This window comes from Lichtheimia ornata (assembly GCF_029851405.1).
Source record: "Lichtheimia ornata isolate CBS 291.66 chromosome Unknown scaffold00039, whole genome shotgun sequence".
Classification (NCBI taxonomy): Eukaryota; Fungi; Mucoromycota; class Mucoromycetes; order Mucorales; family Lichtheimiaceae; genus Lichtheimia; species Lichtheimia ornata.
In genome coordinates this window covers 252,073-273,635 of record NW_026695359.1, presented here as the reverse complement: position 1 = coordinate 273,635, position 21,563 = coordinate 252,073, and the positions used below count along the sequence as shown (strand labels likewise).

General features: G+C 43.3%; 10 protein-coding genes across 10 annotated transcripts; 5 read left to right on the top strand and 5 right to left on the bottom strand.

Annotated features, from left to right (window-relative positions):
• Nucleotides 1-282: 282 nt before the first annotated feature.
• Nucleotides 283-1,644, bottom strand: O0I10_007864 (uncharacterized protein; the record flags this gene model as incomplete). Its single annotated transcript, XM_058487876.1, has 4 exons — nucleotides 283-626; nucleotides 691-1,043; nucleotides 1,107-1,155; nucleotides 1,218-1,644. 4 exons carry the CDS (start codon nucleotides 1,642-1,644, stop codon nucleotides 283-285), a joined length of 1,173 nt encoding a protein of 390 aa, XP_058341454.1.
• Nucleotides 1,645-2,055: 411 nt separating this feature from the next.
• On the bottom strand, nucleotides 2,056-4,007 carry O0I10_007863 (uncharacterized protein; the record flags this gene model as incomplete). The annotated part of the gene is made up of 3 exons (XM_058487875.1): nucleotides 2,056-3,063; nucleotides 3,123-3,485; nucleotides 3,540-4,007. The coding sequence occupies 3 exons, from the start codon at nucleotides 4,005-4,007 to the stop codon at nucleotides 2,056-2,058; spliced, it is 1,839 nt and encodes a 612-aa protein (XP_058341453.1).
• A 330-nt stretch (nucleotides 4,008-4,337) lies between these two features.
• Nucleotides 4,338-6,523, top strand: O0I10_007862 (uncharacterized protein; the record flags this gene model as incomplete). Its single annotated transcript, XM_058487874.1, has 10 exons — nucleotides 4,338-4,443; nucleotides 4,500-4,556; nucleotides 4,613-4,896; nucleotides 4,954-5,539; nucleotides 5,601-5,681; nucleotides 5,741-5,841; nucleotides 5,896-6,120; nucleotides 6,184-6,207; nucleotides 6,262-6,294; nucleotides 6,353-6,523. 10 exons carry the CDS (start codon nucleotides 4,338-4,340, stop codon nucleotides 6,521-6,523), a joined length of 1,668 nt encoding a protein of 555 aa, XP_058341452.1.
• A 200-nt stretch (nucleotides 6,524-6,723) lies between these two features.
• Nucleotides 6,724-8,989, bottom strand: O0I10_007861 (uncharacterized protein; the record flags this gene model as incomplete). Its single annotated transcript, XM_058487873.1, has 7 exons — nucleotides 6,724-6,744; nucleotides 6,808-6,886; nucleotides 6,956-7,035; nucleotides 7,104-7,239; nucleotides 7,302-8,603; nucleotides 8,671-8,824; nucleotides 8,893-8,989. 7 exons carry the CDS (start codon nucleotides 8,987-8,989, stop codon nucleotides 6,724-6,726), a joined length of 1,869 nt encoding a protein of 622 aa, XP_058341451.1.
• A 1,489-nt stretch (nucleotides 8,990-10,478) lies between these two features.
• On the top strand, nucleotides 10,479-11,110 carry O0I10_007860 (uncharacterized protein; the record flags this gene model as incomplete). Its single annotated transcript, XM_058487872.1, has 5 exons — nucleotides 10,479-10,500; nucleotides 10,562-10,597; nucleotides 10,659-10,724; nucleotides 10,785-10,948; nucleotides 11,012-11,110. 5 exons carry the CDS (start codon nucleotides 10,479-10,481, stop codon nucleotides 11,108-11,110), a joined length of 387 nt encoding a protein of 128 aa, XP_058341450.1.
• Nucleotides 11,111-12,664: 1,554 nt separating this feature from the next.
• On the top strand, nucleotides 12,665-13,074 carry O0I10_007859 (uncharacterized protein; the record flags this gene model as incomplete). The annotated part of the gene is made up of 2 exons (XM_058487871.1): nucleotides 12,665-12,761; nucleotides 12,845-13,074. The coding sequence occupies 2 exons, from the start codon at nucleotides 12,665-12,667 to the stop codon at nucleotides 13,072-13,074; spliced, it is 327 nt and encodes a 108-aa protein (XP_058341449.1).
• An 846-nt stretch (nucleotides 13,075-13,920) lies between these two features.
• O0I10_007858 (uncharacterized protein) lies at nucleotides 13,921-15,209 on the top strand (the record flags this gene model as incomplete). Its single annotated transcript, XM_058487870.1, has 3 exons — nucleotides 13,921-14,508; nucleotides 14,564-14,710; nucleotides 14,775-15,209. 3 exons carry the CDS (start codon nucleotides 13,921-13,923, stop codon nucleotides 15,207-15,209), a joined length of 1,170 nt encoding a protein of 389 aa, XP_058341448.1.
• Nucleotides 15,210-15,314: 105 nt separating this feature from the next.
• On the bottom strand, nucleotides 15,315-15,748 carry O0I10_007857 (uncharacterized protein; the record flags this gene model as incomplete). The annotated part of the gene is made up of 3 exons (XM_058487869.1): nucleotides 15,315-15,424; nucleotides 15,482-15,564; nucleotides 15,648-15,748. 3 exons carry the CDS (start codon nucleotides 15,746-15,748, stop codon nucleotides 15,315-15,317), a joined length of 294 nt encoding a protein of 97 aa, XP_058341447.1.
• Nucleotides 15,749-16,923: 1,175 nt separating this feature from the next.
• On the top strand, nucleotides 16,924-18,148 carry O0I10_007856 (transaldolase; the record flags this gene model as incomplete). Its single annotated transcript, XM_058487868.1, has 4 exons — nucleotides 16,924-16,990; nucleotides 17,070-17,193; nucleotides 17,295-17,535; nucleotides 17,615-18,148. 4 exons carry the CDS (start codon nucleotides 16,924-16,926, stop codon nucleotides 18,146-18,148), a joined length of 966 nt encoding a protein of 321 aa, XP_058341446.1.
• Nucleotides 18,149-18,770: 622 nt separating this feature from the next.
• On the bottom strand, nucleotides 18,771-21,226 carry O0I10_007855 (dihydroxy-acid dehydratase; the record flags this gene model as incomplete). Its single annotated transcript, XM_058487867.1, has 11 exons — nucleotides 18,771-19,019; nucleotides 19,085-19,170; nucleotides 19,228-19,240; nucleotides 19,307-19,477; nucleotides 19,546-19,783; nucleotides 19,846-20,164; nucleotides 20,240-20,256; nucleotides 20,336-20,815; nucleotides 20,874-20,934; nucleotides 21,011-21,123; nucleotides 21,195-21,226. The coding sequence occupies 11 exons, from the start codon at nucleotides 21,224-21,226 to the stop codon at nucleotides 18,771-18,773; spliced, it is 1,779 nt and encodes a 592-aa protein (XP_058341445.1).
• Nucleotides 21,227-21,563: the final 337 nt, after the last annotated feature.

Below are 21,563 nucleotides of genomic sequence, written 5' to 3'. Positions count from 1 at the left end.
AGACTTCAATGCAAACCACGCTCTATGCATGTGCTATACAATTAGGATGATGGTTTACACTACATTGGTATCGCCGCACGTGCCATGTGGTACAAAGGTGTGGTAACATTTCACGTTTATGCAGCCTATGATACACTATCATCGTCGCCAGATGTATCAAAATCGCATCATTCACATTAACCCCTTGTTCTTTTGAGCATTACTCTATGTGCTAGTGCAAGTATATTAAATGAATGTGGTGTATCTTGTAATGATATATGGGGGATGGAAATACAGCTATGGCTACTTTTGACTGGAGGCTGGGTCTGCCTTTTTCCAACGTGGGTAATCTCGAGAACTGTTGGTATTGTTTCCTTCATCAATGCGAATTGTTGGCCTGCTATGATCTTCTTTTGGTCCAGAATGAGAGGGTGTTTCTTTATAGGCTACTGCCGCTCTGATACCAGCAGCAACGAACATGTAGAGAGCTTCAGTTGCGAATTCATGTAATTGATATTGCTCATCCATATAGAGTGCAAACTTGATACATTCGATTCCCAGGTCTTGTGCCTTTTCTGTAACTCGATAATGTCGGTCGACCCAAATCAGCAGGTGTACAAAATAGCCAAATAGCAATGAAAGTATGTCTATGGCATTGATAAGTAATCGATGGTCGGTGATTGGGATTATGTATGTAAATCACTCAAGTACCTGGCAAGGGAGATTGCTTGATAAGGACAGCACATGATACGGTTGCTTCAATGAAAAGGTTCCCAGCTCGTTTAAATTTATCAACGCCTTCACGTTGATGTACACTGTTGTTGTTGCTGCTATAGATTCCATGATGATCAAGGATGTTGCTGGGAGGATGATTATTCATATGCTGCTCTTGAGTAGTGGTCCTCGCTGCCCATTTGAATGTTGACACCGCGGTCATGATCGGAGCCATATTCAGAGACTGCAACACACTTGCTGTTGGTTTAACATGAGCATCATCGGGTCCAACGTTGTGCGAAGAATTTTGCTGTTGGGCCATTTGCAGGATGCCAACCCTTTCTTCAACGCTGAGAATACGAAACCGTCACTAGATTAGATAATGCATTCTAACATTCTTGTTTATTACTTACCTCGTTAGCTTTTGTCGTAAAGCTTGCTTCGTTTTGTCATCTGCTTTGTCTAACGTGTACAAGGTTAGCGTCATAAAAACCTACGAGTACCCATGTCATGTTCACACTTACTGGGTAAAGCCATAAGAATTTTATCAATGCCAGATAAATAGATCTCCAAAGCTACCGTGTCATTGCCTTCATCAAACTCATCCGCTGCAATAGCCACCAATTTCATGCCTTGAGAGATACTCTTGCGGTCCAGACTTTCAGCTACGCTGGTATCGGATGTATTTGCCATTATAGCATTCATAGACGCAGCGTTATCTCTGATCTTGTTGGCAAGTGTACTCATTTGTGTCGTCCATGACGTGCTAGGTTTGGGCTGTGGGGGCTCTTTTGGCTGCCATTCATCCTGTGTGTCTTGCGACTGATAAACGGCTGGTGTCGATAGATTCATTGATGGGAGACGAGTTGAGAGAAAAGATGACTTTTCAGCCATATCAGAGGATGATTTGGGTGTATGTGAGCGCCTGTATCTCGTTGCAAGGAAAGTCATTGAATAGTAGTAAGAGGGGTGATATATGCAAAGGATAACAAGAAAGGAGATAACAGCGGATTGTAAACTCTTCCATGTGTCTTTATCGGTGGTAAATGTACATGTGTCGGTCTGTGCAGAATGCTCTGTTCTTTGACATGTGAATATTCAAAAGTCGCAAATGACTGGATGAGCAGAACCTGTCAATTAGCGAGCTGAGCTGGATCGGCTCCCTTCCGTTTTCAGTGCAGCAAACCCATCTAAAAATAGCAAAGAGTGACGCATTCTTGGTATTCAACACCCAATCGACAGTAAGCTTTTCCGCATAATGATGATTCCATTGGAGGCAGGTTGTTGACAATGTATATCAAATGCTATGTTATTTATTTGCAAACGTTATGGATGAGGTATTAAATACGTGCTAAATGACTTTTAAGAGAACACCCTCTCAACCTCCTCTTGCCAAACAGCCTTTGTGTTGAAACGACTCCGGAGCTTGGTACAGAGAAGAAATGCACCAGAAAGCTTCTTATGTAACCCGTAAGTCTCATCAGGTGGTGGGGTCAAGCGGTGACGAAGCATGACAGGGATCGTATCACGAACACGACCGGTGATTGTTTGCACACCAAAGTCAAAAAGATCAGGAGCATCTGCACGGAAAGGTTCACCCAACACCATGACGCTATCAATATGGGCCTCACGCATCACAGCTGTTTCAAGTCCTGTAACAAAGCCAAGCTTTTCAGAATAATGCCATACACCATCACGATCACCATGGGCTGCTGCCTTAAGAATTTGACCGTAGAGAGCAAGGAAATCATCACCAAAAGGACGACAAGCACCAAAATCAAGCAACTCGAGCTGACCCTGATTACGGTTTGGATTATAAAAGAAGTTGGACCAGTTGGGATCGGTTTGCATGAATTGGAACGAGAACACCTCACGAAGACATAGTCGTAATAATCGTTCACCAAGTCGATCACGTAATCCCTGATCATCTTCATTGACAGCCTTACTCAAAGCTCGACCCCGTAGACGCTCAAGCACAAGGATGTTGGATGAACACATGTCGTGATAAACCCGAGGAACCTTGTATCGCTCATCACCGCTTATTAAATCACCGTAGCGTTGTGTATTGGCAGCCTCTCGTAGATAATCACATTCCCATGCAAGCTCTTGACGAGTAACACGTACAGTGTTATCAAGATATAATCCTCGAGGAAGCAAGTTACTGAATGTCAAGATGGCCATCAGATTGTTCAAGTCGCTGTCGATTGATTGAGCCACGCCTGGATATTGTACTTTGATGACGACGTCTTCTCCTGTTGAAGCCAATGTTGCAGCATGTACTTGACCAATCGATGCAGCTGCTATTGGCACTGGATCAAACTTGCTAAAGTGTGTCTTCCATTCACCACCGAGTCCCTTTCTCATGACAGCCTAAGATGGGGATGCATTAACACGTGACCTGTCTTTGGGATGAAGATGATGTTATTTACCTCCATTTGCTTTTGTGGCATGTAATTGGCACTGTCGTGTACTTTGAGCAAGATCTGTTCCATTTGCGGAGGAATCCAGCTTTCCTTGTCGCTTGCAGCTTGAATACCTTGGATGCTAAGCATTTGTCCCATCTTGAGCGCTGCTCCACGCATCTGTGATATCTTGTTCACAAGCAGGTCCACATTGCGATCACTTAGCATAGCTGATCCCTGAGCGTTCTTTGATAATCCAGTCGCCCTCTTGAATGATTCATTCATCGCACCAACACCCAATCCAGCTGCAAGTGTTCCATAATGCCATAGCCGTCCTGCTCGTGTTGTAGGTATCCTTGACTCCTTAAGGGCCTTGCGCTGCTCCAATGGCTATTCTTGCATTAAGATACCATAATAACACATGCCTCATTTCTCCTACTTTACCTCTTCGATGATAGCATCATACGTATCCTTATTACTGATAGCTTCTAATTGCTCTGCCTTCAATGTGATATCAGGCTCTTGTGTGGTGTGAACATCTGCTCCAAGTGATACGCTTGCTGAAGACATTGTTGGCTCAACGTTTGGTGTCGACACAGTAGGTTCGATCGGCTGCTGCTGTTGTTGTTGTTGTTGCTGATGCTGGTGCTGATTAAGGCTTTCTTCATTCAAAGATTCTGGGCGATCGTGCTCATGGGTAGTAGTAGTAGTAGTAGGTTGGGATGCTGTTGCTGCTTCGGCATGTTGTCCTGGAGGATTGACAGGTGCATCGTGAGGGAAAATGACCGGCTTGAGGATACTGGATGTCACTGCATGCTTCCACAAGGCTTCGCGTTGGTTTTCAAGAAAGAGACATCCTACTCGTGAAATAGCTGTGGCCACGCAATACAAGTCGCTGACGTTACGCGACATGTTTATCGTTGGGTTGAGCTGTCAAGTCAAGTTGCAGGGTAGGAAAATGCTGACTTTGATCCTTTTTTTGTTGTCAGTGAATTTCTGGGTATCCAAGATAAAGAAACAAGATGACTCTCCCTCTCTCTCTATGTTTATACTACGTTATCACCTTTCATCTCTAATAAAGTCGTTTATTACGAACATACTGGAAACTTGATAATGAATGATTACAAAAAAATGACAACTTTTGATTGTGATGGTGGCGCCAAAGTCTCAAATCCGACACGTGCGGTAGGAAAGGAGTCGAGAGGCGAGCATGCTGCATTGACGCGCCCTTTTTATTACCAAATGCTTCCTTCGACAGGTCTATTCCGAAAGCTGACATGTCCTTACTATCCCAATTGCCCACGTATTACTTGCATTTACTCTCATGATGCTCCCCCATCAGCACAAGGTATCCCATGGCCAAAAAGAGTCCCAACACTTTTGTTTAATGAGGCATTGCCAAAGTCTCTAGGAAACGTAAAGCAGCAGCGACCGATCTCAAGAACAAGTCGAACGATCCTGGTATGTTTATTTGATACGACTTGATAGTGACATACAAGGTAACATCCCATACATAGCTGTGAAGAAGAAACAGATCGATGTGGATAATGCTACTACCACCACAAAGAGTCAACCTTCCACGATGAATCCAAAGCGTCCTAATCGCCCAGTGTCAGAAAATGCATCCTCAACAACAATTCAACGACAGCGACAACCACCAACCAGCACCAGTAGCACTCTCAATAAACCAGCATCTTCTGATATACGCCGTAAGGTCACTTCCGCATCTTCATCTCTTCAGCAAACTTCAACTACAACACCATCCTTTTCATCTTCCGGTCCACGTCGTATCGCTCATACGGTAATCATTTCATTCCCTTTCTAATATCTAATCAATCGTATAACAATTGTATGTTAGACCAAAGCATCCACCTCTGCAACAGGTCCACCCATTATGAAACCCAACATGAGATCCCATGCACCGCTTAAGCTTCGCCAAACCACAGTACAAAGAATCTATGATCATTTCATTCGAATATACGCGCCTTTGATTCAACAACATCCCGCATTGGCTAGTGAACACACTGAAAGACAAGAAGCCATGATTCTCGAGCAGACTACCAATCAAGCTGGATACAAGCAGATGGCTATGAATGTGCTCGTTCAACTCAAAAAGCGTCCCGAGTCAACAGGCATTCATGATGTGGGAATCACTAGCGAATGGACCGAGCCCTCGGCGGGTAATGATAATCAATCGTTGGCGGATCGTGCCCAACCGTATGTGCTGACACAAGGGCAAATGCAAGAAATGCGATATCCGACTACAGCACAACTTGAGGAGAGCGCGTCAGCAACAGAGACCCATGAAGCAGCGCTCACAGTTGGCACTACTAAAAAGTGTGACCGATGCAAGAAGGAGTATGTTGTCAAAGATGTCCTTGGACCTCAAGAGAATGCCGTATGTGTTTTCCATTATGGTAAAATGCGCAACATTTTGACTCATGGTAAGCGAAGGACAATGATCATGGTGATAATGGATTTTGATCTATGATAAATCAATCATAGGTGAGAAGCAAAGAACCTACACGTGCTGTGGCGAATCACATGGAAGCGCTGGATGTGCAAAAGGACCACATGTATACAAAGGTATCATTGTCAATGGAGTCTAACAATAAACCACATACTAACAAGAGGTCAAAACATAGATGAAGCTATCCAACAATTGCATGCCAAAATTCCTTATGTATCTACTCCACAAGAAAAATCGGATTCTTGGCGATCTTTGATAGCATTGGATTGTGAGATGGTACCGTCAATGCGTGATTACATTGAATGCACGCTCCTAACGGCTATATTCTAGGCTTACACAACAGCAGGAATGGAATTGATCAGATTGACAGCAATCGATGGTCAAGCCAACATGTTGATCGATGAATTGGTATTCCCGTCGCACATGGTGATCGATCTCAATACGCGCTATAGTGGAATCAAGACATTAGCAGGTGCCAAACATAATCTGGAGAGCGTCCGGCAGGAGCTATTCAAGTATATCAATGCCGATACCATCCTTCTTGGCCATGGATTGGTACGTACTTTTGCTTTCGATTCAATTCACTCTTATTGATCCCAATTTTTGTGTCCCGTATAGGAAAATGACATGAATGCCTTAAGAGTAAGGGTAAACCACAATGACCTTTTTCACATACTAATGCTCGTATAACCATAGTTGATCCATGACAACATCATTGATACAGTCGCGGTAAGCTATATGGTTTTTGTAAATAGGGTACCCTTGACGACTCATCAAATCTCTCTAGCTTTATCCACATCCCAAAGGGCTCCCTTTCCGTTATGGTCTTCGATTATTGGCCAACAAGCATTTGTCAAAATTCATTCAAGACACGGTTGAAGGACATGATTCTTATGAAGATTCCAAAACATGTATTGAGTTGCTCGAGGCATTCTTGAAATTGCAAAATAAACAGTGATCGGGTCCTTCCATAGTACTATGTAGCATGCTACTCGGTCATATACAAGAACACAATCCCTATCCCATCCATCATTAGACATCTTGTTAGAGCACCATAAACAACATTGCATGTTTGTCGCCTATATTAAACACACGGTAGAAAACAGAGTACGTAAGGGAATAGGATTTGGTATCAATGAAGAGGATATACAGTGGAAGTCAGATTTTGCCTCGTTCCATCTAGAACATTTATGAGTATGTGGTATGACCTTTGGCGAATTGAATAATGGAAATACAACTCACCGCAAAGTCAAAGTCAGGATCGATATAGCAAAATGGATGGTTGAGCAGATCATTTGCAGTTGGTCGTTTGCGAGGGTCTCTAGATCACAGCATCACATCTTCATGAGCACAAATTGATAAGGTATGCAAGATGCTGTGATACACTTACATGGCAAAGCATAGGTTCAAAAAGTCTTTGGCAGTGTCTGCGATTGTGTCAGGGACTCGAGGTTTCTTTTGACATCCAAGCTGGCAATACATAGTAGCATTGATGAATAGGGTTGCTCTTTTGATTCATGACAAATTTCACAACTTACATTGTAAAAGGCTGCAAGCTGATGAAAAGTGAGCCACGGTCTTTCGCCAGTGAGCATTTCAAGTACGGTGCATCCGAGACTCCATATATCCACTTTTGCGCTATAAGGCTGATTCTTGACCACTTCTGGAGCCATCCTAACAAAAGCAAAAGTATATACGTTAATCGATTGAAAACAAAGTACAAGGAACTCAAGTACCAGTATATGGATCCTCTCAAAGACATACGATCATTTGCATCGTATACTTGTTCGGCAAAATCATGTCGCTTTGATAGCCCAAAATCAGAGATTTTGCAAACGCCATCCGCTTCGATAAGTATATTGGCAGCCTTGATATCACGATGTAAAATGCCCTTTGAATGGAGATAGGCGAGACCCATGCAGATTTGTCTTGTAAAGAACCTTACAATGCTTTCTGGGAATGCTCCATGAATAGCGAGACGACTAGCAATGCTACCTCCAGACACGTACTCGAGAAAGATATTAATCACGCCTTCAGACTCATCCTCGTCGTATCCAAGATATTGTACAATATTCTCATGGTCAAGATCGCGTAACATGGCGATTTCTTGGTGTAGTTGTGTACCATCGATCATTTTTTTTTTGGCAAGAGGGGGCGAAACGTTGACTTGTTTGACAGCAATCACCTCCCCAGTGACTACATTGAATGCCATATGAACACGTCCAAACGAGCCTTGACCAAGCAATTTGCCACGAATCCATCGGATGCCACCTTTGTTCTTTTGAATTTTGGTCATGTTGTCTGATTTGACTTGAATAGTGGATTGATCCCAAAATTTGGTGCTCTTGCGCCTCATCATGGTCATGGATGTTGATAGTCTGCGGGTATGGATCATGTTGCTATAGTCGTCGTACATGTTGTTTGCTGCCTCACAAGCAACTGCACGGATGGATTTTGCACGTGTTGTTCTCTTGGGTAATGAGCATGATGATGCATCTGAGGAAATGGAATCTTCATACATCCAGGGCTTATCCAAATCATGCTCAGAGAAATAGCGATCCATGTGCTGACAAACAATATTGGGTGGGGGACGTTCACCCCACCATCCATCTTGTGGTTGCCGTGGTGAAACAGGTGTCAGGGGCCATTCAGGTTGTAGAAAACAGGGCAATTCATCATCATCGTCGTCGTCATCTTTTGTCAATGGGTGTACAGAGGCTGATAAAGGAGATGGAAATGGTTCACAGTACTGTTCAAGTGGTGGTGGTGGTGATGAGGTTGCCATGTCGAAAGATAGTGGATGCGGTGATGGATCTGGTTCTGGGAGAACATTATCATGTGATGACCACCAACACCATGAACTACTAGGTCTTCTCGAGTCGGCATATTTTGGAGGGATAGCCCACAATGCACTGCTTGGAAGCGGAGTACAGCGATCCAATAATAGAGGAGTTGTCTCACATCGTCGCATCCATACTGTCTTTGTTGATTCATCCTCGGCTGATTCACTTTGATCAGGCTCATTGCAATCTTGATAACTAGGTATAGTGAACTATGAATAAATCCACTGCATACGTGTCTGTGTGTGTGCATGCCTCCTTTTACCTTGATCGGCTTAGAATTGAGGGAGCTGAAAATGAAGGAGTTGGATCGAGTGTTGTCATGCAACGTGCACGTGCATCTTGTGTAGTAGTCTTGTCAACCAAGCTTAGGGTATCAGTGAGTTCGGCTACTGACTTCATGTCGTCGTGATATGGATCTATGGGATGTATTCATCAATGAGCCTTATACAGCATGATACAAAGTCGCAGCCCTTGTCCAACTTGCCGGAACTGATATTGGTTTCATGAGAATAGCGTCTCGTCTCGTCACCAAAGAGATGCAACGTTGTCATGTCCACATGCGTTCTCTTAGATGTAGTCATACTGCTTCATGTCAGGTATTCTTGTCTTGAAACTTGAATCCAGGGATCAGTAAAGTGGGCTTGGTCAATGAAAGCTTGATGAGTACGTAAGACGTGGAACAAAGCAAGCGAGTCGGATGCTTACTAAATAAGATACTTTTATAGCACCATGGATTTGTGGGCGCATAGATAAAAAAACAATATTGGGAGGGGGGGTTCACAGAAACAGCTATGAGGAGTAGCGGTGTCAGCGACATGTTTGGGATAGGAAAAAGATGTGTCGTCGTAAAAGTGAAGCTTTCCCAGGTCGTAAAAAAAGACATCCACACACATCAGTGACATTACTACATCATCACGATTTCCATTATTATGGCGATGGGATGGTGGCAAAGGGCGTTTGGTGTGATCGTCTGAGATGCATGTGTGAGCGAGCGAAACCCACCTTGGCTGCAATTAGGCATCTCTTTCTCTCTTTGAGCCTCGGTAAGACCCATTCTAATACGATTTTACAGCTTTCGTGATGAGCTCAGTTCATCTTGATATAGGCCCACTGAACTTGTACGCTGCAGTTATAGCTGGATGTCTTTCATACAAAGCAATGTACAAGTGATAAAAGAGATTCCTTGCTTACTATAACGCGATCATGAGATTTTAATGCAGATAGGAGAAGCTGGCATGATTATGTTGCATGTGATGCGTCGAAACTACCGAAGATGATCTCGATGAACAAAGTAACGGAACAAGACTTGCGCTGGCATTGTAATTGCTATTCCATGTTACTGATACACACAAGCACAGTTGTCAAGATGCTCATTTGAAATGAAAAGCTCCACATGGACGACAAGTAAAACTGATCCAATCAATTCTCGTGCCTGTCCCATAACCTAATTATCCAACCCAACCTCCAGGTACTTGACCAAGCAGTACATTTGACCAAAAGCTATCGATCATGGTGCAATATAGATGTTCCTTATGATGATTTTTCCAATGTTTTACTTTTTTGCTTATGTTCTTCATTATTCTTGTCACTGGCCTAACAACCCTCATACTAATGAGCTCGTCGTGATCCATTTAAAACATTCGAGCATTGGTGCATATCCCTCGTATCTTGCAAGCAGAAGAATACCTCAAAACCAGGGGAGATCTTAAAAGTGGCATAGATACGTTGGCCTATGTCTTGAACGTATTGACAATCATCGATCAAGAACCCGATCGTATTTTTCCCACGGTCTCTTGAAGAAGAACAAGATGAAGAACACCCTTAACATCAATAAGTATAAAGATAGTCAAGGAAAAAGCAAGTTCGATAATGCTGATATTCAAGTGAAGCCAATCAGATATTGAGGATTAACTACAATGGTATCCAACGTTTCCAAAGGGTATAAGTGCTTTCTCGTATCACAAGATCTGAGATGACAGGTATAAGGCTGTGCGTTTCTCCCGCCAGGTCTCTTTCTTTTGTGACTGAACAGCCATGTTTGCTCAACGCGTCTTTCCCTCCATTCGTGCAATGTCCACTTTGACCCGTGTCCGTAAGTATTCTTGGCTAATGCCATCCAAGGCCTCATGTCTCATTTCATTGCTTCTTCTTAGAAACCGCTAACGCTCCTGCTGCCATCGGCCCCTATGGTAAAGAAGTGGACAATGTAAAACGGTATTTGGGATAAGGTATTGATATCTTTTCCAATAGCTCAAGCCATCAAGGTGAACGGCATGGTTTACACCTCGGGCCAAATCCCTCTTATCCCTGCCACTGGTACGTAGCATGTTGTCACTGGCCTGTATCATAAGAGATTGACACCACATATCCTTATAGGCGAGCTCGTTCAAGGTGGCGTTGAAGACCAAACACGTCAAGTTTTGACCAACCTTACCGAAGTTCTCAAGGCCTCTGGTTCTAGCTTGGAGAAGGTTGTCAAGACCACCGTTTTCTTGAAGAACATGGATGACTTTGTCGCCGTGAATGGCGTTTATGGCTCGGTAAGTGTCATGAAAGGAATCTTTTGGAACAGCTTCATCTGACAAGGGCTTTATCGCAATTAGTTCTTCTCCACCCACCAGCCTGCTCGTAGCGCTGTTCAAGTTGCTCGTCTTCCCAAGGATGTCTCTGTTGAGATCGAATGCGTTGCCGTTTGCGAGTAAATATTGTCTACTGAACAATAAAATCAAGCTTCAAGTTTGTTTTGTATCTACATCTCTTGTTCCTCCCGACTTTTGCCGAAAAGCATGGCACTGCATTTATCCATCAAGGAAACATCTTTTATTGACACATGTATTTGGTTTGCTTCAAACGATGCCCTTCGATAGAACGTATCACGATGTTTGGTCTTATTCGCTTTGTCCATGAATAAAGTGGGTGGTATGGATTGCAGGAAACCCAACGTCGGAATTATCGGGATCATGCATAGAATTGATCTTTTGCAAGATTGGAACTTCCCATTGGCTACTTGGGCTATGAGTCGTCGGCAGCAGCTAGCTCTCAAATATCACGTAAAGAGTTTGCCTCCATGAACGTAAACGACAATAAAAACATAAGATACCCTAAAGTGGAATACGTTTCAGATGTATTACCAGAGTATGCATGTGCGCTTGGAAAACGAATTCTTTTGAGAGACCTGATTTTGCTGCTAAGTACTACACAAATTGGTGAGATGGAATGCACTTGTTGGATTCCACAATGTAATGCCAGGTAGCTTAGTAACCTTTGCCCACACGATATGCCAATGCATAACCATCTTTGTATAAAACATACTTTGTTGACAACGGATTTATCCATGAAGCTTCACTTCCAAGTCTATTTTGGATGGAGTTATTGTACTCATCATCCAAATGCTAGCTGGTATATGAATGGTGTATTATGGACGCACAAGTAAATATGAAGTTTATTGTATGCTGTGTAAGTAGGAGTTGGATTACTGTATGCACTTGGTCTACCATAGTTTAATAGGTAAGCTATGTCAAAAGCCGATCTACACTCAATCACATGACCAAATGAACATGTGAAATGTGTGCCATAGAGCTGTTTGAGATCACCCGATACAAGGTATGGATATGTGAACACCCTATAGTCTTACATTTGTAATAAATGTATTTGGCCAAGATCTTGTATTGAGTTTTGCAAGGCAATCGATGCAGATTCTCGTTGTTGTCTTTCCTTTCTTGCTCTTCGTACAATGCAAATCCATGTAGCCTCGTAATGCCCTCACCCAACATACTAATAATACGTAGCTCATCTTTTCAAGAGTCACTAGAGATAAACTAACCATTAAAATCCAAGAAGCTGAAAATAAAGTTGGACGCTTCAAAAACTGCAAGTTGGGATCTTTACTCTCAAAGCAGATCTTCAAATGTGTATCCGTGAGGGCAAAGAGTTACTAAGCTACCAGGATTGGTACGAAGTTTATCAATCTCAGGTGATCGGTTGACGCCACCAACAAGATACGGGATCCTGGTAATATGCTCTGTAGCTTCTGGTGTAATGACGTATGGTATCATTCTTTGTGCACACGATAAAGACGGTGGCGTCTTCAGCATGGTTACATCTATTCACCATATTTGACAAGTGAAAGTTGAGGCATCACCCACGTGAGTAAACTGCGTATTATGCTGAGCCATTCCCACCCTGTGCATGGTACCACCATAAAAGCATTCGATCGTTGGAATACTTTGCATAAAGCATTTCTTCTTTTACACACTATGGTCAACCTTGGTGCGTTTATTGCGGCATTCTGCGCATTATGGCCTTTGATCCTTGGTGCAGCTATTCTCATTCTCTTGATCGCATTTATAATATGTAAGTTGTTGGTAGTCATTTTTCATTATGTCGCTTTCCCAGCAATGAAGCTGCGTTATAATGCTGACATGCTTGCATAAAAGTGCGACCGATAGTCAATGACTACCGGCTATGTTGCTACTTTGATATATCATTCTGTATGTATCATGTGGGGAGTTTCTTTCGCTGGACCACTAGTTCTTGCAGACAAAAACATGGTGATCAAGATAATGACGATGATGGCCCTGGATTACCCGTATATCAACAAGAACCAAAGCAAGAGATGAACCAGCTCACTAGACCACCACCAGCAGTCATTATGACAACCAAGTAATCTTCCTCTGGAAACTCTTCCCTATTTTCATAACCTACTTCACCGACTTTGCTCTTAATCAACGGCAAGATACCCAACAAGAATTAACGACTGCTTTTTGAGCGGTTTCCAGTAGTAGTAGTAGCCAACCGGCTGTGGCCTTCACACTCGACCCCATAAAGAATAGAATTTAAGGAATATACGACATGACATTCCATCGCCGTAATATTAATGTACCTTTGTTATCTCTTGATGTAATAAAGATGCTATGCAATGATATCGGCATTGAAACTGTGGCGTTTGTGCATGGTGCTTGCCAAAATGAGAACGCCTTTCCAAATCTCAGGCGATAGACAAAAAAGAGATGCGTGATCATGTTGATGGCAACAATCTTGCTTACCAGTGTGAGAATCGTTCCCCATGCAAGAATAGGATGTCGTGTTGGAATAAAGTATCATTGGGTGCTAGATCAAAGGTGATCATCATATTTTGGATTGACCCTTGGATCCCTTCAAATGTGATTCATACATATCCAATAATGCAACAACACAATAGTGATACAGCAGGTGTTCATTCATATGATTACTATTTGGCTGAGCATGCTCCTGGATTCGCGCATAATCTCAATGCGATCGACACAGACCAAAAAAAGTCTTGACATTTCGGATGTAAGAACATCATCAACACCACCTGCCTCTCTCAGCTTCCTTTTGCTATGTCACAATTTAATGATGGTCGTATGGTTTATTGTACTTGTTCAATCTTGATTTCTTGAGCGGAGCATCTCCCTCTCTCTCTCTCTCTCTCTCTCTCTCTCTCTTTCTCTCTCTTTGTTTAACCAGCCTCTTTTCTTTCTCGTGGAACAGTATGAGTAACGCAGCTCGCAGTGTCGAATCGCATGGCATCCCCAACGCATCGGATCTCAGCACGACTGTCTCCTCGAACGAGAGTCGCCCCAATGAAGTGAATGACCTTGGCAATGTTCCTCATTTCACATCTCAAACGCTGCCACCTGCTCAAAGACACAGTCGACAAGACGAACAGGAAAACGACTATTACACGAGCGACGAAGAGTTCCCTGAAATTACAGAAGAGGAGGTGGAGATCTGGTCGAGAGTCGAACGCAAACGATTTCATTATCGCTCTTTCCCTCAACGCGACGAATACCTGCTACAACAGACTCTGCTTCTACGACCTTTCGAAGCGCCTACTCCCAAAGAACGTGCAGAAAAATGGCAACTCGTAGCGACCCGCTGTGATGAGACTATGAAAAAGCTACCCGAGAATGCAACTGGTCTATACAACTTTTATTTTGGACATCATGCGAAGCAGCGGTTCAGGGTACTTATGGAGGCGCATTATGGATTATTGAATAGCAGCAGCAATCCCATGTTTATCAGCATTTATGGCGAATACAGCAATATCAAATCACTCATGGAGAAAGCTTACGATGCGGTACGTCACAGAGTAATCATAAAGTAGATCATACATTAACTGGGTGTGGAAATAGTACTTGCTGGCAGGATGTCGACCAGGGAAAAACGCTTCATTTGCTAGCAAAAGGACAACATCATCTGCCAAACGGCGCCGCGTGGATCTTGGACAGGGAAAAATGGAGGATGATGACTCGTTAACGAAGCTTTGCAAGGAGTCTAGGGTAAGAATGTGTGTGTAAAATTCATGAGAGCGCGTTACTAATAATGTGGATCTTTTTGCAAAAGGACATTCTGAATAGCATCAAGTCAATTCTTGTCACACAGAGAGATGTTGCCAACGACAATTGCGAACAACAACAGAAATCGGTAGCGAAGATGTTGGAATCCAATCAACGACGTATTGAGGATACGCTGGACGGCCATGTACATATGGTAGAACGAATCAAAGACGTGGTTGAACAAGAGCGACACCATATCTCTGAGAATCTGTGTAAATACGAGGAACAGCTGTCCAATGAATTTAAAAAGCAAGAAACGTGGATGAAGGACTGGGTGGAAGCTCAACGATCTCGACAACAGGAATGGGCAGAATTATATCAAAGTTGGATGGATATGCAAAAGGAAATGGCTGCTATGCTACGACATATGGTGGAAATGCAGGATCAGGCGGAAACAAACCGAATGTCCTTTTTACGTGAAATGTTCGATGCTAAAAAGTAGTAAAGACCCTCCATATTGCTAAAATATCATCCTTGTATCACAATCATCACATCATTTGCAGCTTATATTGCTTTTCATTGAAATAAACCAAGTTTGTACATATCTTTAATCCTCATTTGGCTTATTGATACGGATGGGAAGTGGTTTCTGATTCCATTGCAAAGGAGTTGCGCCCGCGGGAAGCCTGCCCTCGGAACGAATAACCGAGCCTATAGCTGTATACCACCATATGTAAGCTGCTGATATCCTTGTTCATCCTATAATGTACTTACACATGAAGAAACCAAAAGAGGCTGCCGATCCAATCATGTACTGGCTTAACATGTTGATAGGTCCTTTGGTACCACTGCCGAAACTACAAGTGAATGACCAGACGCGAATAAAGGTGAGCGCGTGTGGTAAATTGCAGTGTACGAAATGTTGCATAGTGGAAGTTACCGAATCAAGTTGATGGTGCCAAAGACAAAGCCAACACAAAGGCCTACAGTGCCACCCATCATGGCGCCCATTTTCATTTTCTCGACGGTTGAAGGCTCCATTCTTAGTATTTACTGTACGATCGAAGCAACAAAAGAAAAAAGCACCCACCGCTGGTTTTAGCGTAGGACAGCTCGACAGCTCTTTGCTATTGGCCAATTGCAGGATTCACTAGTATGCTTAATTCACACACAACATTGTTGCCCATTCATGCCTCAATAGCATTTAGAGTCATCCACTTCCATGATCCCTCTTAGTTTCATGCAAAAGTCTGTCTAGGATGGACATTAACAATAAAAAGAGATCTCAAATACTTATCTGCTATCAAGCAGGAGAACATCACATTGAGGCGACTGAAATAGGGTATGCTGCTGTCACCATAAGATTTGCTTATCAGATGGGCACCTACAGCTCCTTTGGCAGTTTCATTTGCACTCGTTTCTCGTTATCTATTGCCCATCAATATATGCGTCGTAAGATATGATCCAGCTCATCTGGCTAATAGCATACAATGTCGCGGTTATATGCATGATCCTTCATAAACACAATGATGGTAGCAGCAATGTATCTTGAGATTGATACTTCGTCCACGTAGACGCAGCATACCTTTGAGTAGGTGATGTTTGAACCAATTGCGTCGCTTACACTGGTGTCAACAATATTTGAAAGCAAGTCCATGTCAAATGTTTTAGGCTCACAAGGCCAATCAAAACCAAGCTGTAGCCAATGTAATTTGAATCCATGTTCAAGCTAGTAATAGTGCGAAGGAGGTGTGCTGATTCATCCATGTCGCTACTTATAGCTTTAATTGCAAATGTTACGAAAGCGGCATCATCGCAGCATGAAGGGGCGGAGAGAAAAAGTAAAATGGGACATATGACATGAAGATTAGTAACAACCAGTGAAAACGAAGATAGCCATCATTGTATCGATATTAAATGGAAGAATCGAAAATACGGACTATAATTCATAAGTGAATGGTTCGCGATGTCTACGGATTACATAGTGGCTATGTCAAACTCTTGTGAAACCATGTACTCATGCGTGATTGTTGTATTGTCGTCCTGTTATCTGTAAACATCAACCACACTACTTGGCGTTCGGGAACACAAAAACGTCACCGTACTGTAGCCAATCCCAGCTCCCTGATTTTCGAGATCAGCACACATAAAGGCAGTGGAACCATGCTCTCGCCTTTTTCCCCAATCTCTTTCCCGTTTTCATTTTTCACTTTACCATGGCTTCTGTTCTCGAACAAATCAAGCAATACACCACCATCGTTGCCGATTCTGGCGACTTTGAGAGTAAGCTTCTATACATGTTTGCGTGACCCTTAAAATTGTTCCTGTTGTTAATCGCGGTCCTTTTTCGTGTTGTCTACAGCTATCGCCCAATACAAGCCTCAGGATGCTACCACCAACCCCTCTTTGATTCTTGCAGCTTCCCAAAAGCCCCAATACGCTGGCTTGATTAAGGATGCTATCGAGTATGGCAAGAAGAAGGGCAGGTAAATACGAGCATGGTTATTTCCCGCAAAACCCCAACCCCGAGGTCCGGGGTTTGCATTATCCCGTAGACGCGACATGCTGACAATAAATGTACCTGTAGCAACCCTGAAGAGCAACTCGAATGGGCTGTGGATAAGCTTTTGGTCAACTTTGGCAAGGAGATCCTTAAGATTGTTCCTGGTCGTGTCTCCACCGAGGTTGATGCCCGTCTTTCTTTCGACCGTGATGCCAACGTTGCCAAGGCTATTCGTTTGATCAAGTTGTATGAGGAGGAAGGTATTAACAAGGAGCGTGTTTTGATCAAGATTGCTTCTACCTGGGAAGGTATCCAGGCTGCTTCTGTAAGTTGGACAACCGTGTGCTGCGATAAATGTAGATGTGTGTAGGTTGCTTATCAATATCATATACGCGATGAAATAGATCTTGGAAAAGGAGCATGGCATTCACTGCAACTTGACTCTCTTGTTTGGTTTCCCTCAAGCTGTTGCTTGTGCCGAAGCTGGTGTCACTCTCATCTCGCCTTTTGTTGGCCGTATCTTGGATTGGTACAAAAAGTCCACTGGTCAGACCTATGAGAGCCACAACGACCCTGGTGTTCTTTCCGTCTCCAAGATCTACAACTACTACAAGCAATACGGCTATAACACTATTGTCATGGGTGCCTCTTTCCGCAACACTGGTGAGATTGAAGAGTTGGCAGGCTGCGACTTTTTGACTATCTCTCCTGCTCTCTTGGGTGAATTGCAAAAGGATACTAAGCAGATCTCTGCCAAGCTCTCTGTTGAGAAGGCCAAGGCTCAGGAGATTCCCAAGGTTGCCTACTTCACAAACGAAAAGGCCTTCCGCTGGGATATGAATGAGGATGCCATGGCTACCGAGAAGTTGTCTGAAGGTATCCGCAACTTTGCTAAGGATGGTCGCAAGCTTGAAGCCATGCTCAAGGAGATGTTGTAAATCTCTTTATCCAGCAAACATGCCCACTACACAACCGCAACCACACATACACAATGCATCCACCAACCCACATATTGCCCTTGATACATACACTCCATCTTGCATAGCTAATCGCTTTTGCTTGTATCATCGAAATAAACTCATGAATCGGATTATCGATTGTTTAAGCCAAATCCAGTAATCTTTCCCCAATATTTCCCGGTGTTCCCAGCTTGTCTCTCGGGCCAATCGGAATTTATCACTCCAGCATCTGCTTTATTCATTACAGATAGATGACTAAAATATGAGCCTACACATGCACAGGTTACTGTGGCAAATGTACTTGACGACAACAAGTGTCGTCTTTGCTTGCGTTATGTTTGTATGACCATTCTCTTGGTTTCCATATACCAGTACAACCTGTGGTCGGGGTTTTGTTATGTGCCCAGGCCTGCAATGACGTGTTGATCAAACTTTGATCTACAATGTCCAAATACATATGCAGAATGTACACTTCTCTCATTAAGCGTTATCATGATGAAATCATATGAATTCAGCCATTTATTATTACATACACATTTGACATAGGATCATTGAGGTGCAGCCGTGCGAATATGCAATGGAATGATGGTTTCATTATTTACTACCATTCGTCCGTAACGGCACCTTCGCTGGCGCTCTTGACGGTCATGGCGTAGCGTGCTAAGGCACCCTTGGTATACTTTGGTGGTTTAGGCTTCCAAGCTTTCTTTCGCTGAGCCAACTCTTCATCTGATACATTGACCTTGATATCGCGGGTTGTAGCGTCAATGGTTATTTCGTCACCATCTTGAACCAGAGCGATCGGACCACCAACTTGGGCTTCAGGGCAGATGTGACCAATGATAAAGCCCTACAACATGGCAAGTTGCATTAAATCATTTGCTTTGTGCAAGCTATGGTGCTTTTTTGACTTACATGAGATGCACCTGAAAATCGTCCATCGGTAATCAATGCAACGTCTTTGCCTAATCCTGCACCCATAATGGCTGCTGTGGGTTTCACTTTTGGTAGAAAAATGTAAGCGTGAGTTTGCCATTATGTCTTTTTCTCTCTCCCACGAAACCTACACATCTACACGAAAATCGGTATGAGTTAGTGCGAACTTTGTACTACAATGCATTCCAAGTTTGGCTTTACCTCTGGCATTCCGGGACCACCCTTTGGACCCTGGTAGCGCACCACGACTACGGAACCCTTTGGAATTCTGTTTTCTTCTAAAGCTCGGAAAATCTCATCTTCCTCATCAAAGACACGTGCTATACCAGTAAAGGACAGACCTTCTTTGCCAGTAATTTTGGCAACAGCACCCTATATCCATATGCACACGTTGTGAGGACTTCCTGTATATGGCTCATCACATCAAAAAGTATACTTGCCTCCGGCGCAAGATTACCACGTAGAATAGTCAAATGGCCTGTTGGTTTAATTGGATCCGACAATGGACGCAAAATATCTTGACCCTCCTTCAATCCATCAACTTCAGCCAAATTCTCTGCCATGGTCTTGCCGGTAACTGTCATACAGTCACCATGGATCAAACCATTCTCCCAAAGGTATTTCAGTACAGCAGGTGTACCTCCCATATCATGTAGATCCTCCATAATGTATTTGCCACTATGATCCACAACATCAATTCACCATGCTGTGTGATGTGTCGATCGATATGATTTACTTACCTTGGTCGCAAATTAGCCAAGAAAGGTGTTTTGCTGGAGATGGCTTGAATGTCGTCAATAGTCAAAGGGACGTCGGCAGCCTTGGCCATAGCTAGCATATGGAGCACAGCATTCGTGGATCCACCAAGCACCATAATCACAGTCAATGCATTTTCAAAGGCCTTTGGAGTCAAGATATCCTTGGGTCGAATATTCTTTTGAATAAGGTTGCGGATAGCAGGACCAACACGTAGACATTCCTGAATTTTGGCGGGATCTTCAGCTGGAACGGATGAACTATAGGGCAACGACATTCCCAATGCTTCGATAGCACTTGACACTATTCAAGCTCGTGTTAATGGATGCTACGTTTTATAATACACAGGCAGCAATGCCTATTTAATCCATGACTTACTGGTATTGGCTGTGAACCTGTAATCCATCCAGCAATGTTTCAACATGTCAATTCCCACCCTTTATGATTGGTTGACAAGGCTTCATCTGTACTTACATTCCTCCACATGCACCAGCGCCAGGGCATGCATGTCTGATAATGTCCTTACGCTCCTCCTCGTTGATCTTGCCGCTAATAAATTCACCATTGCACTCAAGAGCATTACCGATATCCAAGTCACGATTTGCACAAGCGCCCAATGTGCCCTTGCCGCGTTTCATGGTACCACCATATACCACAATAGCAGGTCGATTGAGGCGAGAAATAGCCATCATGCAACCAGGCATGTTTTTGTCGCAGCCAGGAATTGAAACATTGGCATCATACCATAAAGCACTCATGACGGTCTCGATCGAATCGGCAATGATATCACGGCTTGGTAAAGAAAACGACATACCAGCACTACCCATGGGCATAGCATCGCTTACGCCAATGGTGTTAAAAATTGAACCCACAAGACCAGCTCTCCAAACACCTTCCTTGACTTTGGCTGCTAGATCATTGATATGCATGTTGCATGGATTGCCATCATATCCGCTATTTCCAAAAATTTAGAACTCAGCGATTAAGAAAAGATGGATGGATGATTACTCACAAGCTGGTGATACCCACTTGTGCCTTGCTCATGTCTTCTTCCTTCAGCCCCGTTGCATACACTAGCATATCATACATTCCATACATGAAATTGAATGGGTGTCACTCGACTTTCACACTATCACATTGATTGCTTACATTGTGCTTGACCAGCACCAGCTGTAGGACGCTGCGTAATCATTCGGCTGTATCTGTTCATGACGGCACCGGCTTCTTCCACTTCGCGGTCGCGAGGGGTAACGAGCTTGTGTCTAAGCATCGAGATGTTGGAGCTTGAATAGCAAGTTTCTCGGTTGTTGCACATGAACGAGGTTTATCTTACATATGAACTTGTCCACTTTCAGATTGAGACATTATTGATAGAGTGGGGGGATTTGTCGCAGAGCAAAGCGTGTGAGACTGGGAAGAAAAGCAAAAAGAGACCCTCCTAGTTTTATACCGGATGATCCGCGTTTCATTCGTAGATTTTGTCAACATGTTTTCCCCGCATCAGTGGGAAATCCAGATTTACAAGGACCTTGTCACACCCTCTTTGAACTCTTTATCCTCGGAACTCCTCCTTAGAGGTAATAACTTTTAACCAGTGCTACCCATCTTACGAAACGAATTCTCATATGCATACCAAGATTTACATACTACATAGCTTTGGTCAAAATGTGCCTTCCGAGAAAATCAAGTGCAAGAATGTAGT